The 24,352-nt window shown below is 35.4% G+C and overlaps 1 protein-coding gene across 4 annotated transcripts in view; it reads right to left on the reverse strand.

The window, feature by feature from the left end:
- The window catches only part of RIMS1 (regulating synaptic membrane exocytosis 1), a gene marked incomplete at its 3' end in the record, with an annotated part of 310,018 nt that overhangs the window by 184,438 nt on the left and 101,228 nt on the right, over positions 1 to 24,352 (reverse strand). For all 4 annotated transcript variants that reach the window (XM_082756958.1, XM_082756967.1, XM_082756960.1 and 1 more), the window contains exon 2: positions 12,558 to 12,771. In XM_082756958.1, the coding sequence (XP_082613084.1) occupies positions 12,558 to 12,771 (214 nt within the window). The remainder of the gene's footprint in view (positions 1 to 12,557; positions 12,772 to 24,352) is intronic.

The following is a 24,352-nucleotide window of genomic DNA, read 5'->3' on the forward strand; positions in this document are numbered from 1 at the left end:
TTTTACTTAGTATGCTGAAATTGCCCAGTATTTGAACTTCAGCCTAAATAGCTGAACTTGTAGCTCTTTGAAAATCTCAATCTGGGTTTTAAAATTACTAGGTTTTATCTCCTCCTTAAAGCAATGCAGATTATGTTTTATGCAGATTTTCACTTCATGTCTTACCAGTCATTAAACAAACACCAACAGATTCCATTCTACATCACAGTTTTGGGGAGGGGTTGAATTCGTCTCCATAGGGCGAATGAGGTGCAACTGGGTCAACATGTTAATGGACCCAAAAACTCTGCATAATATTGCAGAAACTTTCTCTATAGATGGGATTGCTTTACATACACTATTCTCAGGTATATCTATGACAAAGTATAGGTATATCTATGACATACTATCATAAAGCCTCTCTGAGTACTGAAGATACACAGATGGAGATATCCATCTGTTGAGTAAAATCACAAAATGCTCCAGAATCCAAAAGGTATAAAAGATATAAAAACATAGATGGCAGTATCTTTTATCTAGGACATAGCATTGCTAAAAATACACTGAATTTTAATCCTGGATGAGGATTAAGGTTATTTATAATAAAAAAAGAATGAGCGAGCAGGAGAGCACAGATTACATTTAGTCTTCATAATTACTTTGTTCTCTGGATTTTTTTTTCTTCTGTTTCTCAATTTCTCATAATGCTTAACAGGTCATAAATCCTGTCACATCTTTCTTTGCAGCAAGATCTCTTTTTAACTAAAATATCTCTGTGCTTCTGGGTTGACAAAATAAACCCAGAATTCAATTTGCTAATTTTACTTCTATTTAAAATCTCGGCATCATTTTTTAACTACTAAAACTAATAATTGTAGCTCAGTGTACATAACTATGGACATTCAAAATTAATTTAAAAAGTCATATTTAGTCCAAAAACATACATATCAGGTTAAAATCCCTTCAAATGAAAGGATGTTAACATGTAGAAGGGCCATAAGAATTCAAGCTGTAAGATACAAATTTATTTTGGAGAAAGCTCAGGAGAGACCTTATCGCTCTCCATAACTACCCAAAAGAAAGTTGTGCAGAGCTGGGGGTTGGCCTCTTCTCGCAGAAAACCAGTGATAGAACTAGAGGGAATGGCCTCAAGTTGCACCAGTGGAGGTTCAGGTTGGAAATGAGGAGACATTTCTTCTCAGAAAGATCAGTCAGGCATTGGGACAGGTTGCCCAGGGAGGTGGTGGAGTCACCATCCCTGGGGATGTTCAAGGAAAGGTTGGACGTGGTGCTTAGGGACATGGTTCAGTGGGTAACATTGGTGGGGGGGGGATGGTTGGACCAGATGCACTTGGAGATCTTTTCCAACCTTAATGATTCTATGAAATTCCAAGAAGAACGTAAACTGATCAAGAAAGGAATCTGTTGGTGGGTAAGGAGCATACTCTGGGCTGTCATAACACTCTGCCTTTAAATGAGAGAATGGAAGCACACTGGTTCTGTAAAGACCACAAAGCACACAGACAGACAGAGGCTGAACAAGGGGATTCAGTTCCGTTGGCAAAACCAAAAGTCTTTTACAGAAGTATGGGGCATGACCAGAAGAAATCTTCCACCAGTTCTTAATAAAAGGATGTTAAAAACTTGTTCTTTGACAGGAGTATTTACAGATTCTACAGCTTGGCTTAATTTTAACTAAGGTACGGGCTAAATTATTTCTCAGTAATAAAAAACAAATACATATAGAAAACAGACCACTCCTGCAAAAACTGAAGGTACTTTGCTAGGATAAGAAACACTTCCATCTGGCCCTGCCACAGGACTGGTGGTTCTGATGGAGCACTTGGTCTGGACATCTGCAGCCAGCTCTGTAAGCATTTGGTATCCTTCAAGTATCCCCCTGATTAACGTACCCCTTCAAGCCTCCTGAGTCTAAAGGAAAGCTCAATATTTCCCTGGACTGGAAGTCTTAAGCATATCGGTGTTTAAAACAAAACAAAACAACAACAACAAAAAAACTCTAGTCTCTGGATAAGCTTTCATTAGAATATCAACATGACAAGCAACCAAGGTTCATGCCTTCTGAGTGAATCAGATTAAAATTTAGAAGGTTTGAAATGTTTACCTGCCTAACATGTGTTTGCAGAGTAATTCCTTTCCTTCGGCCACGTTCTACGTGCAGCAACTTCCAGTGGCTTCCATAAAACCACTTCTGCACAGGGCCCCACCAGTCTTTTCCTGTCCCTAGAGCACATTCCAATCATGCTGTGACCTCCCCCAGGTGTGCTGCCAGCTCCAGCCCATGTTCCCTGACAGCCCCCGCCTGGGTACACTCAGTCTCCACATCAATTTACACTGCCAGACTTTTTTTTTTTTTTCCCATCCCATCTGAAGCTGCGGATGAGAGAATACCAAAACAACTCCCCTGGGCTTGCCAATAGATGGCACATCGCATGCATGGCCCACACACATTTATAAATGTGTGTGTGAATTTTGGGTACGTTTATGTGAAACACTCAAGAAATGGATCAAAATTGTGAATATTAAGGATTCTGACTGCCAGATGTCTCCTTGATCAATAGGCTACCACAGACACGAGCAAAGGCTGGGTTAGTATATTAGCAATCTGACAAAGCAGAAGGATACACATTATTTGTTTTTCTCAACAGTAATAAAAGCACTTTTTAAATTTCTGTTTTTAAAGCATTGCACAACATGAATTAATTTCCAATGACTAGGCTTACTAGATGAATACTCAGGAAAAAGGGGGAAAGTGGGTTATATCGTACTCACCCCATCCTCACTCAGGCTTCTGCATTGTCCTTTCAGATCACTAATACCTATCTGGCAAAGTGGACTTATTAAATACGTTCAAAGCAGACTTCAAAGAAGCTGAATTTGAACGAATTAAAGTTACGTATACCATTCACAATCTCTGGATTAGCCACCTCCTTATTACTAGCTCCTGGTTTTTATACTGTAAAATGATTTCTCAACAAAGATTCAGTCTGAAAAAGGGTTACATACAGCTCAACTGAGACACCTACGTGTTATGTGAAAACATATTATAATGCTTTCAATTGTAAAGCTAATATTATGAATATACTTTCTCCATATTTTTTAATCACAGTGCATGTCCTCTTTAGTTCTGTATTTCATAACAGAGAGAAAATTATGTTGTATTTATTAGATACAGTGCGTCATGTTTTAGAAACCTCTGATAGCTACCATTTCTGTACTGCTGACAACCAACATGTTATTCTATGACAGAAATGAAGATAAGAAAAATATGGTAAATACACTATACCTTACACAGGACAACTCGGCTTAGTCTGAAATGCAGCAGAGCAAAATAAATTCTGAAGTAATAATGACACATATTTGATATGGCAGTGAAAAAAAAAGTGACGATTTTGGACTATAACAGAAAGCCTTATTAATTATAATAAGATTGCATTTGCCTTGTCATCAAAAGAAAATAATATATTTAAAGAAACTCATACAATGAATTAAAGGACTTGGAAAAATAGTACACTGAGGAAAATTCAGACAATTAGCTTGGTGTAACATGGAGAAAGGAAGCAATAACAAGTTTCAAGTAAGTATGGTGACCTCTTAATTGAAACTGCAGTTTGTTTTCCACTGTTTTTGCATGGATTTAAGGTTGATTTTTACTTTCTGTTGACATGGAAGCATGTTGTAGTGAGTAAAGAACTAAAGGAGTTAGAACAGATCCCTGGGGTGACAGTACTTTGGAAATGATGAAATATAGAGACAGATATTCTCATAAAGCAGAAGTCGGTCAGTACACTCAGCAGCTAAGCTAAGTATGGTGCCCAACTCCAGTAGCACAGATCCCCAGTAGGTCAACTGGGCTGAAAGAAAACCAAGTAGTCTGGCCACATACCCAAACGATTCCCAAATAATTATTCCTCAGTTCAAAATACAGATACCCTTCCTGTCAGCAGCTAACCAGCCTTAATTCTAAATACAGCAAGAAGAGTCAAACATGAAATATCGACTTTATAAGCCTTAATATTTATTTTAAGTGCAAGCTGTGGTATTCACTGAAAGTATTAATGAGTCAGCAATAATAATTTCTTTTTAAAAGGTTCCTGTTATGGGAACTCATTAAAGAAGAAATGCTCTACTTAAATCTAGGATTTTAATTGTATGTGTCCATATTATAACTACCTGCAAAATTTTGATGGCAAAATCACAAGCAAAAGGGTGATCAAATACTGCTAATCTATTTCCAATCTGTCACAATTAATAAGTAGCTGTATGAAGAAAAAAAAATGATTTCATCCATATGAACACATCGTTTGATCAATTTTTGAAATTTTGAAAATGATACTTTTGTACTGATTTTATGAAATTATATACAGATTTTGGAAAAAAATAATAAGAATAGTGTGTGATTCAAACCATTTTGTTTCCTTTTATGTTACATGAGATATGCCTATATTATCCCATCAAACTGATCATTTTCAAAACTGCATTGCACTGAAAGATAAGGATCAGAGCTTATTATAAAGTTATAGCATTTAGTATAGTGTTCATTATTTTAAGGCATAGAATACATCAAACAATTCATCAAATACATCAAAGAAGGCCCTTGTCATGACTTCTTCACATTGTATTTCACTGTCAATATTTCCAAGTTTCTTTATCCTCTCTCTTAATGCATAACACACATGAAATCTCAACTCAGATGTCAACTCTTAGAATTTACTTCCCCTTCTTTTCAGTATATATCTGCTGTTGAAACCAACTGACTAGAAATATTTGCATTTAAATAACACCCTTATCCCACTTCTATATTTACATGGTTCATTTCCATTTTTGACACAACATGAATAAATAGATTTCACTTTCTGAAACGAGAATTATTTCTCAAATCCCTAATATTACCTTTCTCTAAAATGTTTTATTTTCTTGGATCAAGAGATATAAGACTGCAGTAAACAGCGTTTACCACTCAGCAATGTAACAAAGGGATAAAAGGGATAAGATCTGCTGACACACAGAAATCGAGAAGCTATTTTTTAATTTTATTAATCCTTAAGAATACATAAGAAAAAAATGATGTATTAACCCTTTACTACTATGAAATAACACACACCTCGGAAAGTATAAATAGCATTAGCCTGGGGGAAAAAAAAATGTTCTCTTGTTCAATTTAAAATATAGTGTAAAATGTAGACATTGGAAAAAAAAAAAAAAAAAAGTCAAGCTAATTGGGCAAATAAGTAATGATAATTTAATTGAATTAATTATCTTGAATTATACAGATTTCAAAAGTCAATAAGGCGTTTCATAAGAGAAACCAGTTTACCAGAGTATATACTAGGTGTATTTATATAAATTAACGTACAATATATATATGAATATACAGAAATCTATACAATATATGCTTGTATATTGTACACATGCCACATATACATATCCAATACATGAGATTATGCAAGAGGAGGTGGATTAAAACTTTTTTGAAAAGCCTTATTGACCTTTGAGGTCTTATGTATATTTATATATATATTTAACACAAGTTTTTGCTATGGGAGGAATTATTACACTCAAAGGTATTGCTGACATTTTCTTAACTAAAAAATAAAATAGAAAAGTCATTCCCTATATTCTTTATCTTGAATCAGTTAATGTGAAACAAAGGTACTTAAATTACAAGATACAAAATAAGATAACATGCAGTAATAAAACTGCAGAGAATTATAAAGGTTTTTCTTTGGTTGGTTTTGGTGTGTTTTTTTGTTGTTTCTTTTGTATACAAGAATTAAGCAATCATTTTTGCTAGCCAGACACTGAAAAATACTTACTAAAGTTGAACATGGTTGTTTTAGCAAACGTGGTGAAGAACAAGCTAATATTAAGGGTTTTTTTATTTGTTTGTTTTTTTTTGTTTTTAATTAACATTTTGTTTGATAGTGAACTAACTTCCCAGAAGGGGAAAGAAAGGAAAGAAAGGACCTCTGCATTTCACTTCAGGTAGAATTTCTCGGCTTCCTACAGGACTTTTTTTTTTTTTCCCCTCATTGTTTCATCTGCTGGAAGCCACGGTTTCAGGGAGTGATTACTGAAAGTGGTACTTCTTCCCTGATGCATAACCAATCCCGAATCTTTTAGAAAACAAATTATGCAGGATGCTATAGAGACAGAATTTATTCACTATCACTTTCCAATTTGCCATGTAATTTTATCTCCTCCTGATGTAACTTTTTTTGGTGCTACATCTGTATTAGTCAGAGCTTACATAAATTATCCTTTTAATGGACAATTTGACATAAGAGTTCTGTGAAAGAAAATGTAAAAACATTCCTAACAATTTGGACATTTTGTTCTGACAATATTAACAACTTGTGTTAAAACCATCAGTACACATCTGAATTGCACAGCACACGCATTCAAGTTGTTAAGGCTTAAATTAGCACGCCATTATGTAAGCATCTTTTAAACCTACTTCAAAGGAACTAAATGATAAACACCTTGTGAAAACACCTGACACATTATGGAAGTGTTTCCAAGTTGTCTGTCTTTCAGAGTATAAATCACTGACATTATACTAAAATGAAAATAATTCCAGTGAAACCCAGATCAGAAATGTGAATCTCTAGTATTTCACAGCACTGATAATCAACATTACTTTCTGTAATCTCATACTACTAAATTCAGGTAAATCAGTTCTCATACATCTCTAACTGTAATGTATTTTACATCCTGATTTCCTGCCAGTCACCCTTTACGTATGGAAACAGAAAAATAAGCAAGCAAACTGCTCTATTCTGCACAACTAGCATTTCTGGAAAACAAGAGAAAATGGTAACTTTTGTTTCATTTGCTCCCAATTCTTTTCACTATAACTTAGATCAAAAATCACAGTCTCAATGAAGGCTGTAGAATGGTAGATTGCTAGGGATAAATAAATAGCTTAAACTGAAATATCAATCCTCCACCTAATTCTGTTGATGTCCTGCAAATTTCATTTCATTCCCATAGCACCTCACAAAATTCTCCAATTTCAGTTTGAAGAAACTGTATTTGCTCATTCAGGCTACTTTTATAACCTGCATTTTCTTCCTTCTCTATATGGAGGAAGAAATATCAGGTGCTCACAAAAGAAACGTGTCTTTGTACATTTCATAAGCAAATATTCGAACAAAAAGCTTTTACAGGAGTGCTGCAAGCAAGGAAGTCCTATTTGCAGGTGGCCTTTGCTATACAATGTTCTGGTACAACTGCAGTAAAGAAAAGAACAAGCAGTGGGAGCCAGGACCTTGGGAGGACTCAGCCAGAACAACAAAGGAATGCTAGCCAGGCATTTTGCCTGCTTCTCCACTGCCCTACTCACTCTGGTAGTTCACATCTGAGGGAAGAGCGAATGACACTGAAAGAGAATGGAAGTGAAAATGAAGAAATGGAGGTGAATTAACAAACACAACCACTATTTTGGCAATTAAAATGCTGGTGTATGGAGAAGAAACAGAAGGATCCAGAGCCAAAGTGCTGACACTCTCTAAGGAACAGACAATATCTAGGTAGTGATCCACCAAATTAAAAAAAAAAAGTTCAGTCCGGCCAGATTTTCACTGAACACCTTCGTAACTTCTTTCAAAAATGCTTATTCATGTAAAATCTTTTTACTAAAATTCTGCTTTCTTAAAAGCATACAGAAAGGTTCAGTGCTCACAACGAAACAGACTGTCATAGCATACCATCATTTCTGAATACTAAGGTAATACAAAGGAAAACACTTTTATTTTTTCTGTACACTGTATAACCACCAACAGTTTTAAGTAACCCAGCCACCACTACTAACATTAACATATTCTCACTGCATGACTGTATCTAAGCCTCCCTAAAATTAGGAACTAGCTTATAGTCCTCCTGTCTGACAGCAGGCTCAGGTGATAAGTATATAGAGCTAACCAATACTCAAAGGACATGGAAGAACTTTAGATACATACTTAGTAATGCATTTCAACGTATTAAAATAAGAATCATTAAAAGGTATATGCCTCATTAGCCACTGGGATGTACTATTTATTGCCAATTAATTTTCTAAGTGCACTAGAGTTACCAAATTCCCATAAGCCTAGCCCTGCTACAAGGGATTAATGTTTTGGGATGTTCTCTATTATTTTAAACAGGGGGAGAACATATTAAGTTCTGCTATATATTTTTGAAACAGTCCTTAAAATATATTTGGTATTTACTTGAAAAGGTAAAGAACTGCTTTGAAGGCTTCCTATGAGGTATTTCGCCTACAGCCTATTTTAAAAACACCTTAGCTAGAAGTGATAGCTGCAAAGCACCTCTTAGGGACCCTACAATCAAGAGCAGCCACATCACATAAACTTTTTCTTAAGCTTACCAAATTCAACCTTTACAATTTTACTGGTTTATTTTTTTCTTTTCAATAAGATTTTTCCAAATCTTTACTCTAGTGACTCAAAAAATCTCTTTCCAAGACAAAAGCATTTATAGCCAAGTTACATAACTGTCCTCCAGCTTAAAGGTTGTGCTTTTTGTATAAATATTGTATTTCAAGGTATTGACTAAAATGTGTCCTTTTGTCCCTCTAAACTCTCTAGACTTCTCTCACATGATGAACTCTTTATTTGAACATCCTTTGTATGACTTTCTTTGTGCTTGTTACAGTTTGAATTTATCAAAGACGGTTAACACATGGTACACAACATCTAAGTGAGGTCTCATTAGAACTACCAATCATGGTTTAAATACCCAACACTAACAGAAATACCTTGAGTCTTATACCATACTTGACTTTTCACTTTGACAAGTCGCATCTCAACATCCTTTCCAAGTGATGAACACCTAACTTGTAGGAACTGAGTGCACATGCTTTAATATCACATGGAGAGAACAAGACTCATCGAAGCACATTGAAAAACTCTTTACTAACATTAAATTCACAAGATTAAAAAAATTGTTCCTATATGTAGTCTAGTCAGAAATGTTGAGCCACTGAAAATAATTAAGAAATGTTATTTTTCTGTTGTTGCTTTGTATAAATTACACATATTATCCTGCTTACAAAAGGCATTATTATTAGGGATGTTGTTATATTTTTTAATTAACACATATCATATGGTCCATTAGCTCTCAAAGTCAGACACTGATAAAGCAACTATACTTTATAAAAAAGTTCTCCATGTTCCTTACTCAATCAGCCCTAATTATTAACATAACTGACTAACATGACTTTTCAGCCATTAAAGGGATATGGCTCAGCTTCATCACATGGTTAAAATGTAATTTTCTTGGCATATAGAAGCTTGGAGTTCAACACAAACAAACAAGGCAAGCGCAAACACTAAGGGTGTCTTTTACTGAATTTAGGACAATCCAGATAAGTTGGGTATGTCTTCAGCACATATTTCTTCAGAATGTTTTAGGGCAGTGAAGTCTATTTTCTGGATCTCAAATGACACGATTCAAAAACAAACACCTAAACTCATCAAAGATGCAATCTTTAAAACACATGCGTGCTGGCATAGTTCTGACTATTTAGCAACGTTTTTGTTCAAAACAGAAGCATGGAGGATGTCTCAAGCATAGAAGCAGCTCAAGTAAAGTTCAGTTTGATTGCTCTTCAAAATCTAGGTGCCTGTACTGTACCTACATGGCACTTTCAGCATTTAAGAGCTTTGCTGTTTCTGGTCCTGAAGACATCTTTGTTGCAAGTGCATTAATCTTTCAGTGCAACCCAGTTGCAATGATACACTACTTTAGTAACAAATCAAAATCAAGATGAAGCATTTCACACTATCTTAATCTAATCCTTATATTAATAGAATGGAAAAAATCTGGAAGTCCTGAATTATTTCAGCACTTTGTTCAGAGAACCACACATTAAACAGTAGAACAAAGCTGTATCAAGTTACATTTTATAGTCATTAAAAAACCAACCATGTTCTCAGAACACAAATGCCTATAAAAAAAAAAAAAAAACAAACCTACAATATGAGGAGGTGATAGAAGTCATTCTCTATAGGTGTTATGCAGTAGTAATTGCAGGTTATAGCTATGCTATGATGTGAGCTGTGGCACACAGCCACTTCATAATGCAAATGTAGCACTATCACCTGCAATTCAAAACCGATGTTGGACTGTAATCTCTTCACACTCATTTCAGCTGAAGTACCTGGGAAGCAGGCTAATTCCCACTACTAAATTTCAAAGTTAAAGTTTGGAATACTTTCTGCAGACCTGTCTGGGAGGAGGTGTTAGTGGACACGCACTGTCCTGCTCAAGTACCGCCACCCTTTCCTCTGTGCACACGATGCAGATATGAACAGGGAACTACACTCACCTATTTTGGTATAAGCCAGTATTTGATCCCAAAGCAGCATTACTGTTTTGTGAAATGGTAACTACACAGTCACAAAAGATTCACTCCATGTGTTCACTCCCATGTACAGTTTCAAGAGATTATCCTTTGCCTATGCAAACTACTTCAAATGTAAAAATCAAATGGCTGATTTTACACAAATTCCCTGGATTTTTGCTGCAGCCAGAAGCAAAACACAGCAAAACATATCAAACAATATAAAATTTTAATAAACAGTTTAATTATTAGTTTAGATTTCCTGGAGCTGATGGAAGGAACTTGCATGCAAAGAGTCAAATTGTTAACCAAAGACATTTTTATGAAATAAAACTTTATTATATTTAATTACCTCCTCTACTTTTTGGCCTATTAATAATCCTCAATTTTTAATTAATTTCTTACATTGTCCTAATGTAAGAAAACAGACTTGGGTTTCCTTGCTGGGCTATCTTTGACGGGTTTGTTCAACCAAAGGATGGGAGGGGCCTGGTTGTTAGGTTTTCTGCTCTTCCCCCCCTCCCCTCTGGATCATTTTACAATTTCAGTTCAGTTTTTTTTTTACATTAATATGTTTCCCAGTTAACTAACAACATTATAATAATAAATGATAAAAAGCATGGATTCTAACCACTTTGTCCTCCTTTGGGAAAGCATCCAAGGAAGCAGAAAACAAAAAAAGAGAAAAGAAAAAAGAAGAGAAAAAGAATAAAATAGGCAAGTATTAATAGACAGATTTCAAAGAAATGCAATTCTAATAACTCTTTACAAAGAGCTAAAAACAAAATTTCAGGGAAAAAAAAAAAAGCTTCAAATCAAAAGATCACACTACTTCATGTGTAGAAAATGTTTTCCCACCCTAACCCACAGAACAATGAACAACATAACAAAGGAAAGACAAGTTAAAATTGAATGGAAACTTTCATGGTTTCCATTTCTGTGACTTGAAACAGTAGATGAAAAACAATTAATGTATATTCAGTTTCTTTCTGAGTAAATAATAAGCTGTATCATATGTACTCTAATTAATAGTATAACCTAACATATCAAAGTAAACTATATTTTCACAGACTTGCTCTAGTGATACCACCTGCAGGTGATACAATATAATGCATCCATTTATCTTAAAATATGAACGTACCACAATTTTTGCCCAACACATCCACATATTTTTTAAAGAATTTAATTTATTGTATTCACAAGTACATCAGAGCTATAAAGAACTTCTAAAATAATAATGAAATGGGCTTATTTTTATGGACTTTTTCTTTGTTTACATCAAATTTCAAAACCCCTTATTCAGTTGAGTTATAGAGCAACGGAAGTAAAACCTGTTCTCTTGTGAACATGTTTATCTGCTATAGAACTGATGACCACTTTTAACTGAATTTACATTGATGCAAAGAGGTGAATTTCTTCCAGAAAAGATTGGCAACTTAAAGCCATATGAGAAAGTGATGTCATCTCATGCTAGTCAACAAAACCATGTCATACATTGTAAGACACTAGATGATCCACTAAAAATAATCATTGGACAGTAGTCTTCAAAATATTGATCCTACCAGTCATGTACAGGTGAGTGGCCAGTTCCTCATCAGGGACTGACCAAACAGAGGGAATTTTGGGCTAACTCTCAATTTTGTGGGCAGCTACTGCATCTAACAGAGGAGGATTTATCTCACCTCCCTGAAAGTAGTATACTTAATTCAGTTTAATCTATAGTGTTTCTTTTAAAATAAATTTAAAATAAAATGACATAACACTCTATTTGTGGTGTTGTTTTTTTTTGTGGAAGGGCTTTTTACCCTAACCAAAAATTAATTGATTTTAAAGAAGCAAAGTCTGTAAGTGTATACAAAAGTCTCTATAAAGAAATCTAAAATGAAATGAGTTCAATAAAAATTTCTCAATGTAGAGTTTGACCTCAGCAAAAGGGTGTTTTTTTTTTTCTTTCACTCTCTCCAAAACAACTGCTTCCTTTGAGCCACCACTTAACAGAACTATACACGATGTATTCTTTCGCTTTAGTTAACTCTGTGAACCTTAAGTATCTCCAAAATACATTATTCTACTTTATACACACCTCATAATGAAGTGATGAGTGAAATTCTTAAGTAAAATGAAGCACGAAATGCCAAACTTAAGGTGAACAATCTGCAGTGTAACAATGTCAAGGAGGCTTTTTCTTAAGAGTACACATCAGAAGACTTACATTGTTTGATCGCAGGGAGACACGACCTCCACATCGAGCACAAAACTTGGTCCGGCAATAAGAGCATAAATGGCCACAACCATCTGCAAACTTTGTTTTATGACAGATTCCACATGTTGGAGCATCATCCTTGTGCTCTCCCTGGTAACGGCGGGCTTCTTCCCCTATCTTTCTTACTTGCTCTTTATAGCTTTCAAATTGTTGATGCAACCTCCTGCATAGATGAGAAAAAAGTTTATATAGCAATAATAGGAGGAAATAATACTACTGTGCATTTCTTTCTTTCAATTTAAACTAAACCTAATATTCTCAGCACGTTCACAATAATAGTGCACTTCATTTAAAATACACACCACATTTGGAAGACTGTACGGAAGAATCTAGAGGGAAAAAATAACAGACGTATGTATTCCTGTTAGGTTTACTTCAAAGCTAGTGAGGAAATAATTTCACTTGACCAGAAATTGATCCAAATATACAAAGACAGCAAAAAATTCATAGCTTTAAATAGGAGTATCTACCATGTACAAAATAAAAACTGAAAGATAATTGCCTGAGCAACTTTGCATTGCCTTTTAGTCAACATTATCCAGCAGGTGTAATCAAAGAAAAAAAGAAAAAAGGGAAAAAAAAAAAAGAAATAAAAAATAATAAAAAAAAGTAAAGAAGAAAAGAAAAGAAAAAAAAAAGAAAAAAGAAAAAAAAAAGAAAAAAGAAAAAAAAAGAATAAAGAAAAAGAAAAAAGGAAAAAGAAAAGGACGCTCAATCTTCAGTTACAGCATTACACTTAGGGTTTCAAAGCACAGATTACTAACACATATAGCTTAAACGTTCCACTAAGTGTACTACAATTACAGTATCACTACGAAGGAGAATATGATTTTTTTAAAGTCAAATCCATACTTTAACAGAATGTAATATTCTCTCATTAGTGTTAATTACAGAGCTCTGCAAGACTATCTAAGGTTTCCTGTCCCTCATTACAGAGATATTTTTCAACTTAATTATTGAAGTATTAACAAGTATATAGATTTTTAAGATGAAGATGGGTTTTTAAAGGAGTAGCACTTCTCTTCCAGCTGCCCCAAGTAACAAATTGTCTGACAGCATGCTCACCAACTTGCTAAATACCTTACTGCTCAGAAGACCCAACTTTTAAATAATAAAACCATTTAAATCATAAGCTCAGGCAAGCAAATTTACTTCTCTATCCTTCACTTCCCTTTCTGTAAGTCAAAATAGTAATATAAAGTAATCAGTGGTGTTTTGTTTTGTTTTTTTTTTTCATATTACCATGATGTGAAGACCTATGTTACAGCTACATAACATTATCTCTGAGGAAAACCTTTTCTTTTGGTGATTTCTATGAGACATTGATGGCAAAGATGAAGTTTCAGAGAGGAACCAGCCAAAGGCCTAGGCCCTTCCAGAAGGGGCAGTCCAACTCCTCTCCTACTCCTGGATGCACACTATTGATACTTCTTTGGACATTTACCAAGTCCTCCTTAATGAGATAATCCATAGACCTGAACCAACAGTAAATGAACTTGCCTGACCAAAAATAGAAAGTAAAAAATAAATTAAAATAAATCATTATTTAGCTTGCTGAATCACTCCACTCTGAGCAGGCCACTGGAGACCTCAAAAGAAGGTCTCCAGGACTTGGGTTCCTGAAGCCAGAAACAAGAAGGACAAGGGGAAAGTAGGACTGCCCATTTTGTACCAATGAGCTGTTGTATCAACTCAGCTGCCATATGAAACCTCATCTGAGAGTTTAATTAATCAAAGTATTACACTTCAGCTCAGTTAACTACTTTACTATTGACCAAATCATACAATTAAGACATTTTTCTGTAGGTGCACCAGGACAGCACTGCAACTCCTAAGCTTTATTTTAATTACCTTGAGCAAAGACCTTGAGCAGCTTAAGTGGGAGAGTACAATAGGGCACGCGTACAATTAAGTCTTTTCACCATGCTATATGGCATCTACAGACTCTTCACCCACGTTTTCAGGTGTTTCTTTAAATCTACATCTCCGTGGATAACATTTTAAAAAATCATGAACAACTACATAGATTAATAACAGAAACGGGTAATCTTGAGTTTAATAAATGATATGAGTAGGTGTATCATCTATAGAGGTCTTGATGATAACTTTTCACCTGCTTTGAGCTACTTACACTCTTAATTAGCATAGACTAATGTCTCCATTTAACCAACGTAGTGAGAGAATTCTGTTTTACTGCAGGATTATTTTATTTTTTTGGAGTGTGATGTTTTGACTTTTAAGAGATAAGAAATCAGCACTGTTTACATAAAATACTGTTTTGGTGAAGTGGATATTTTTACTTTAAGATGATACTCATTTCGAAAAATATTCTAAAAATATTTAAAATATTTAGATGATTCAACTTAACATTGGAAATCACAGTAAAATACACATTCAATTTGGGCAGGAATATCACTGCTCATACTAACTCTCACACTAAAAATAATGACCTCTTATAGGCACACTGTACAGATGCAGCAATATTTAGAGGGAAAGCTAAGAATCCAAATATTTTATTCTCCCTCAGTACAAACATGATGCATTACACTTAATGCTTTATGCTAATGAAAAACTTGGCAGGAGTAGCAAAGGGAATTTTTATTTTATTTTTATTTCTTACTAGCCTCCTTAAAAAACCTTTGCAGTGTTGAGTAAGATGAGGAAAGTGGGTCAACAGAATTAGGAAAAATACTGGAGAAACTGAATACTTTTGGCCACATTATTGGATTACACATGATTTAATTTATCTTACACAGCTGCTCACTTAGAATGAAAAAAAAAAAAAAAAAAAACTGAAAACATTCGAGAATGAGCATAATAACCAGCTTAAGGAATAAATTTAAATAATGGGGAGGTCTGGAGGTAAATTTCTTATTATATAAAATATTTTATTAAAAACTGAAACCATGGAAACTAAATCCTGTTCTCCTCCACTATAGCAAGACTTAAAGCCCTAACTCTTTCTTAATGTGGAAAGGGAAGACAACAGAAAGCAGTGCACCTGTTCCTGCTCTTTTCCAGTTACACAGCATTCTTCTGATTTATTTATTTTTGATCTAGTATGCAGCTTAGAAAGTGCATTAATAACTGCTACTCTCTTACTGGGGTTAGTGAATGAGCTGTAAGGGAAATTAAAGGAATTTTGTCCACCAAAATCTGTTATTTTCCAGTATTGTCACCTAATACAAATTTTCATGGAGCATGAAGAATCTTACCCAGCTCATGGCAAGTCGTCATGGCAATTAGTTCTTTTCCAAGGTTTGAAACACCTTTTCCACCTTTTTGCGGGACGACAGAATGCCCATACTTCTAGCCTTTCTATAACAGTGGCAACAAATCCCTCCTAACAGCCTTGCCTTATACAAAAGATTTAAGTATTCTCTGGAGCAAGAACTAAAACACAGATGGATATTTTTCAAGGTTGCTCCTTAAATTCCAAGCTATAAACCACATTTTCATCAGAGGAAAAACTTAAGTCTACTAAACATTCCTTAATGTAGACATGCACCTAAAGGTTAAGTTAGAGAGTTCATAATAGCACTTAAGTAAAGACTGGGGGAACCCTTAAGGCAGGTTCAATTCCTTCAGACAAAAAGAACAATCAGGCACCAGTGCAAGAAGACTATGTCCATATATTCATACCATTTTTCATCATGCATCCCCAAATTTAGCTAGGTCTACTGCTGGCGGTCAATGCTGTAGTCATAAAGTGTAGCCAGGTGGGTTTCATCTCCCACCTTGCCTTCAAAGACAAAAGGAAAAAAAAAAAAAAATATATATATATATATATATTAGAACAAAAACAGTGGAAACCATCCCAGGACTTAACACTGATGATTGAGAACAAGTATAACTCAGTATGAAGAAGTTTCACAAAAATTTTCCTTCAAAACTGTGAGATACTGCAGGAAGTGGAAGATGTCCAGAGAGAGCAACGCACTGCAACTGAACTCTTCTTACAGTTTTCATGCACATCAGGACACAGGTTAACAATGAAATCTAATTCATTACATTTTTATATTGCTTATTAAAAAAAAAAAAAGGCTAAAATTCCTATCCGGTTGTGTTCTGTAATCATTCTCTAAGAAATACAGTTAAATTCAGTATTGATTTTTATATACCAAATATTCATTCTTATTAAAAAATAATATTTCTGTTTGAAATGATATTTTCAACAAATTTCATTGAATATATATTTCACAACAGAAAAACAAATTCTTAATGGCAAAAAATATCTTCCAATAACACTACTTTGTAAAAGCTTTTTGCTGTTGTTTGTTTTTTTTGTGGTGGTGACTTTAGTACAGAGTGCATAAATTTAATGACCATTCTTGACTCAGCTTAAGTGTCGCTTGAAACTGCAAATCTTTGATGTCACCCAGAAGAAAATTTATATATTTATCTGTTCCTTAAGATACAGTCCTTTAATCCACAAAATCTATCAGCAGCTGTTGCATAAGTAAATAAGATGTTAGATACGACATATGAACTCATTTGAAAAATAGCCATCCCAGTTCAGATTTAAGAATACATTAGAATTCTTGTAAGTTAAATAGAGATCAAAATTAATGTAATCTGTTTATTAATTTAATAAAATGTAAAATATATTAATAATGTTGCTGAACCAGATGTCCCTTCATTTTCGTTCTTTATCACCCTAGCATATTTCTTGCTTAAAGGGCTTGCAGCATCTACCTTTTTTAACATCTTTTTGGCTCAATGTAGTAAAACATATCACTTCAGGTGCCACCAAGAGCACCTCTTTTATGTGTGACACTTCACCCTTTCCTAGAAACAGGGCCTCTGCCTTTGGAAATGTTCAGATCCCCAACACAATCATCTGATGGCCCAAGACTTCAGTACTGCTTCACCTTTCATTAAGTAATAAACTTCCGAAGTAAGAAACACCTCTCCACACACAGGATTAAAACCATTCTCTTCATGGAGAAACGAAGAAGTATCTACAAATGCAACAATACATTTGAGAGCATAGCTGAAAGAGGTCAAGAAGCTTGAAGGATAAGCTTCCTCTGATGTTGTTGTCATAAGAGTAGTGTGAGGTTTTCACAATTAACAAAATAGCTTTGTCTGCGTAAACTGGCTCAGCTGAGGAGGGTACCTGGTATTTCACAGGCAGACTGGCAGCCTGCATGTGCATAATTAAAAAAAGATTACACAGTGGGTGTATCTTTGGCCACATCAGATCTCATGCAACTAAGAAAATGTATTTTGTTGCTAAAATTCTGTAAGAGGCACTTGCCACATTATAGCACCCTGGCCATGACTCTGTTTCTGGATTCATAAGCATCAGCCTCAATACTTTACCACAAATACATGAGCTGTTGACACCGATGATAATGTATGACAAGAACCAATACACAGTTTTCATGCATATAGCAACAGACTTAAACCATTCGCTTTTACAGTATGACTTCACAACATATTTTGAGGTTTCCAGGGTTTTTTCTGCTCTGTCTGAGCAGATTTTCTAAAAATGCCAAGTATTTGGGTCATTTTATGCACAGTTAAAATTTTAAATGATTTTTAAATGTAGTATGAAACCATGTGTTCTACTTACTTTAAAATCCAGCAGATGGCACTAAAGATTGCGTTTTAAACCTCCCAGTTCAACTCAAATGATTGAATCTTGTAATTTTATGATTTAATATTATAAAAATATCACACCCTGCTGTGAGTTCTTGGTAGTCGGAAAATGTGCTGCCTTCTAGGTGGCATAACCTTAAGAAACTGTAAGTGGCTATAGCATAAATGAAAAAAAGATCTTAACAAAATGCTGTACTTTGCCCTGTTCACCCATGCATACTCATAATCACACAGAGGAAACTTTTTTCATGAAATCAGTGAGACTTTTATTAAGTTCAGTTCTTAGCATTCTTTTTTATTGAAAAAAAAAAAAAAAAAAAAAAAAGCCAGTACAAGAATACAAATTCAGATTTGTTTCTAAACATCATCAACTGTAGGAAATGCACAAAAGACTAATTCTTCATTAACATGCTAGTGGCGTAACTTTGACAAATTTACACTGAACAAGAGAAGTTCTAGGACTTCTGGTTATTTAATGCAACTACTAGATCTAAAAAACTTTAGGTGGCTACACTGACGCTATGATCTGAAAACCACTGCTCAGCAGCTCCAGAAACCCTGGAAACACCTAGGTCTCCCTGGATGCCTTGCTGTTCTGCCAGTGCTGCAGATCCTCATCTGTGATGTCAGACTCATGCAGATGTTCGCAGATGTTCCTAGAGAGAGCAGCAAGGCATCTAGCTTTTCCCTTAATCTGCACTAGCATCTTAACTAGGAAAAGCTGTCAGCCTGCGAAGGCTTTCGGGAATACACCCTTTAAACAACAAAGTCAAGACAGGCAACCTTAGCAAGATACTATGGATTGTTTTGTCTAAATCAAAGGAAATGTGGACTTCAGGGTGAATCTAGCACATGCTGACTAGAAGAACAGCTAAAGTCCCGTGAAGAAGTCTAGATATATCTGCCATGTATCATCACGTCACATAAATCTGTTGCTAAAATTTATAACCTTACATTCTCTGCACAAGTAGGACAGATTTAGGTTGAACAGGAAATAAACAACTCTAACTTCCAACTCCTCAGTGCATGATGTAGCAAAATTAATGTTAGCATATTCAAAATTCAGGAGCTTATGCATGTTTGAGGTGTGCTACTTTTTATCATGGATGATACGATACCTCTTTTGATCACTTTGTGAAAGTCAAATAACTGTTGAATGTATTCATATTGCAAAATATTGTTCTTGTAAGTGACTTTGGATATTATGTCAAAATTCCTTACTGTTGTTATTGTTGGACTCTTTTATTCAGTGCAAACTGCCATTTTAAGAGCAGAATATACTATTTGGCTATAAAATACGCTTTCCAAAGGCAAGCAACACATGGATAGACTTACGTAAGTTGTGAAACAGGTAAGAACCTGATCAATCAACTAATCTTTTGAGCAAAAAAAAAAAGCCTTATTTCTGTGAAAGTAATACAAGTATTACCTGCCACTTCTAGCCCCTTTGCTTTAACCTACTGTCAGACTCCTCACTTTTCTGCAACTTCACTTACCACCTATCTGTCCCTTCCCTGTTCACATTTTCTGTAGGTCTCTCCCTCCTACACATTTTTCTCAAATATTTTATATCACATTAATTATTATATACTACATATAATATGTTATATATCCTATAACAGGAACAATTGCTTTCCTCAAAATCTGAGATTTTACTTAGCCTGAAGGTTTCTTCATTCTCCTCTGCCCATTCAACACACAGTTATAATTCAACACAATTCTTCTTTCAACTTGGTCTTTACCTTACACCAGTGATGTTTTTCATCTCACCAGCAATCATGTGAATCCTGTTGGGCATCAGACCTTTCTCTTCCACATCCTGAGATATCATCTTTCTCCATTTTATTGGTGCAAACTCACAGTCTTGTAACTCACAGTCTAACTCACTTGTAACTCACAGTCTGCCTCTCTACCTCATACTTCTCTTGTTCTGTCCAAACCAAAGATTTTGGCACAGATTTCTGATTTCTATCATGTGTGACCTGTACATCAACCCCCACTAACTGAAATAGAGATCACCACACACCCCACTAAAGCTTCACTATCACCTATGTTCTGCCTGCCACTCAGGACCACAAACTCCTGTGTTATACTGGACTCTGACCTATGTACATGTAGACCTTCACCTCAAAATCCTATACAAGACTTGGATATTTGTTTTGAAAATTAAAAGAAAAAAAAATGTTTATCTAATTTAATCTCTGTCCAGATTAAATATTCATCCATCATCAGTTTATCCATCAGTTCCTTTCCTCACCAGTTCAAGCCTGTCCTGCTGACAGTCTGATCAGAATCCTGCAACAAATATAATTTAATTTTACCTGTCTCTTTTTATTCCTCCAATGAAACCTCTTTTGTGTTGTACAAAATATAAATGGCTTGTCTTCACCTTCAAAGACTTTCACAGCCTATTTCTGCCTTACCTATCATTTTTCATCCAGTGCTGAGAACTCAGCTGACACTTCCTCCTGGGTTAAACTTTCAAGCTAGAATCATTGCTGGTTTTCCCCTTGTTGCCCCCAATGTAGGAGTATTATCATCAAAATTATCATCACCCCATCATCCTCTTCAAACTCTCCTTTACCTTGATGTTTACAAAGATTTTTACCAATAAATAAATAAATAAATTTAAAAAAAAAAAAAAAAAAGAGGTTACTGGTATGTTAAACCTTTTACTTACCAGGCCAGACAATATTTCATGTTATTTTATTATCTGCCTAATACTTACACTGCTGGCTGCCCCCATGAAAAAGATCGCTTTTTTCTTTTTTATGTCTGTAAAAACCCTCACTCAGAAGTGTTATAGTCCATGACAAGTACTTCCAGGCAATATCGTAATACAAATCTCCCAACATTATTAAGAAATACATGAAGTTACTTTTTGAATTACTTTTTCACCATTTTGTGATCTTAGTTATTTAGTTTTTGGTTTCTGAGCCTTCAGGCAATATGTTCATGCTTTCCTCACGTCCATGAGGAACAAAATGCTTTTAAGAAATGCTGATATTTTCCTATATGCATGAGATCCTGGGAACCAGGCGCAATTTAACGAAAAAGGATTTAATTATGAGATTCAGGTTAAAGTTCAGACTTGGCCAAGATGAAGGCTTCACTTAAAGATCTCACACAGGAGTTCAGACCTGGCCACCACAGCTGGAATTAAAATATAATCACGTCTAACAAATACTTATGCCCTCTATACAAGTTATATTAGATCTTAATTCCAGTTCCTTCATATAATCTCTTATCATGCCTATAATGAATGGCAACATCATAACACGACCATAAAGGCTAAGACAAAAACGTCTTAGCAAGTCCCCATCACGTCAGAGCGGAGGCACCCTGGCATGGGCTGCTGCTGCCTAGACAGAACAGGAGGCACTAGCACACTAGTGCCTCTTCACCAGCAGTAACTTCACACAGAGATTTTTAAACTAAAATTTTACCAAGTGCAGGTTTTCGACAAGTGTATCAAGAGCTCATTAAATAAGGTGTATACAATTTAATTCTACAGTTTCCTGGAAGTTTCCTAATGTAGATTATTGAAAACGTTATTTTCATACACTCCTATGTGTTGTTTTTATTTTAAATAATCTCAGCCCACAAGCAGACTTCCTCCTTACACAACTGAAGAACTGTGAGTCAGAAATGTGCAATATCTACAACAAGGAATTTGCATTCCAGCTTCCCACAGTTCCTCCCAAATGACCGTTACCCTTTCTGAGGTATACGAGAGAAAGCAGCTAACTAAGCAAATACCGCCCAACAGTACTAAAAAAGATATTGTTGAGGAGTTCAGAAGGAAACCGGGTATGTCTTGTATTAAAAAGCACTTACACGCTGAGATATATTTGGTATGGAAGAAAGCAATGCCTTATGTGGAAAAAAAATAGTTAATGATTATCCTTTCTTTGTTTAAAAACATACATTCTTACATCTCATGACTGTTGCACAAAATAATCTAAATCCACTGTTGTTTTTTTTAATGACATCTGTAAGTTTTATGCTGAGACTTCATAAAAATCCAAAAAATAATACCATTGCTAAAAAGATGTTCAATTCTCCTCACGTGGCTATTTCCACTCACTGAAATAAGAGTACAGCTCCTAGGCTGTATGGTAACTGTGTGCAGAAAAGCTTCCGTTTCAAAAGCTGAAGTCTCATTTTTCACTATAAGTGTTTCAGTTGCATGAGGACTTTTTTTGAAGAGAAAATTGTTAAGTTTCAACAATAAAGAATTATTTGAATGTGAATGTTCTAACAGACCAAAACAATGAAGCATGACAGAGAGGAGGGAGACAACACCTTTCAACCCAGTATGGCCCTCTCCTAACTGCATCTTTGGATCTACAACCCTTGCACTTTTGGGAACGTCTCTGCCCCTTCCTCGGACTTATGAAGGAGATAAAAGCCCTTCCATCTGATTGCTGTTACGTGTTGGGATCTGGAAACACACGCCCTTAGTGCAGGGCATGAGCCTTACTCTTGACATTCCAGCAGATACTACACAAAAGCCAGGAGGAAGACCTCTCGGTCTTTCCTCTAGCACACACTAGGGCAATACAATTCATGGACATGGGAAAAACAGATGAAAGATTCCTGTGAGGTAGTAATGGTAATTACATCAGGGTGGAAGAGGCTCCAACCAACGGTCAGATAAAGAGAGGCCAAAGCAGCAGAAGTGCACTATTTTAGATTGACCATGACACAAGGTTTCTTGTAAAGCTCCTCAAAACCTTTATGATCAAAGTACAAGCCAAAGAGTTAGTATTAATGTCTTCAGAAATGTTGATCAGTTAAAAGAACAGAAATATGATGGTGAGCTGGAAATGGTGGCAAGGAGCTACCCACTCACAAATCTCCCACAGACAGGAAAAGTAGTTTCACAGACAGAAAAATAGTTTCACTAATGTAACAATTACTTAGTATTATCCTAGCAAGACTTTTAATTGTATGGACCATGAATAATTACATTGCCCAAATTCAATGACACAAGGTGAAGTTACCTTGCTTAATATAATATAAACTCTGATCCGTTTAGTGAGTTTGCACCTTGTTTTACACCAACATAATATTCTTAAACATTTCTAACTAAGCTCTCTGGAAACAGCACATTTTAAACACTGCAAGCAACAACCATAGTTCTCAATGCTTTCTTGGCTCATATCTGAACATCAAATTCAGCACAACTTTCTTTGGTGAAAACAAGGAAATGACAAGTCATGGTACACATTGTCTTTGGTCTCCTGAAGCAAAGTCCACCATGCCTCTAGAAAGCAGACTGCCTCTGCGCCCTAGGGCTTACTCAGTGCTGCACTGCAGAAAACATGCTGTATTTGCTAAATGTTCAGCCGTTCTCCTTCTTTTACCATCCTATTTTAACCGTAGTGTCTTCCCTTCCAGCAATTATTTGAACTTCCCTTACTCATCATCAGTCCCATGGGCTAGATTCCTCTCTCATCTCGCAATTGCCAACTTCCCAGGCTAGAATACTTGGGTGCCCTAACACAGTCAACTCAGCATTTAACTAGAACAACACATAACAGATACAAAAAGGTACATGCAATGGTATCATGCAGATAGGAGACACATCTCTACTCACTTGCCTTTTACTTTTACTCTTCCCTGGGCAGCCCCAGTAGGCCACTCTTGGTTTTCCACCCATAATATGGCCAAAGAAAGGAGGATGGAGCTAAACACCACAAAACATGATCTAAGTGGTGGAGCTAAAAAACACCATAAAACTGTGAAAAAATCACAGGAGTCAAGGAAGCAGAAAAAAAAAGGGGGAGGGGGAAAGGGAAGAGATAGAAGAAAAAAAAAAAGGGTCAATTGCATTTGCAAGTTTACAAGTAATTTTCATACACATTTGCTTCCAAAAAAACAAGCCCAAAATAAGTTGGACACAAGGTCCTTTTACAGAACCTTCTAAAAAGGACTGATGGAAAGTTCCTTAAAGTAAGTTTCATCGAGATGCAGAGAGAAACTAATTATTGTCAGCCAAATCAACAGCTCTGGATTTTCTCATGGCAACACAAAACAACTCATAAAGAAAGTATGCTTCAACATGCCTGAGAATCAAGAGCATTGATTAGATGGTGTGGTGGCAACAACCTATAATACAGAGAATGAGTAAAAAA

This window comes from Aythya marila (genome assembly GCF_965140915.1).
Source record: "Aythya marila genome assembly, chromosome: 3".
In the NCBI taxonomy this organism is placed as follows: Eukaryota; Metazoa; Chordata; class Aves; order Anseriformes; family Anatidae; genus Aythya; species Aythya marila.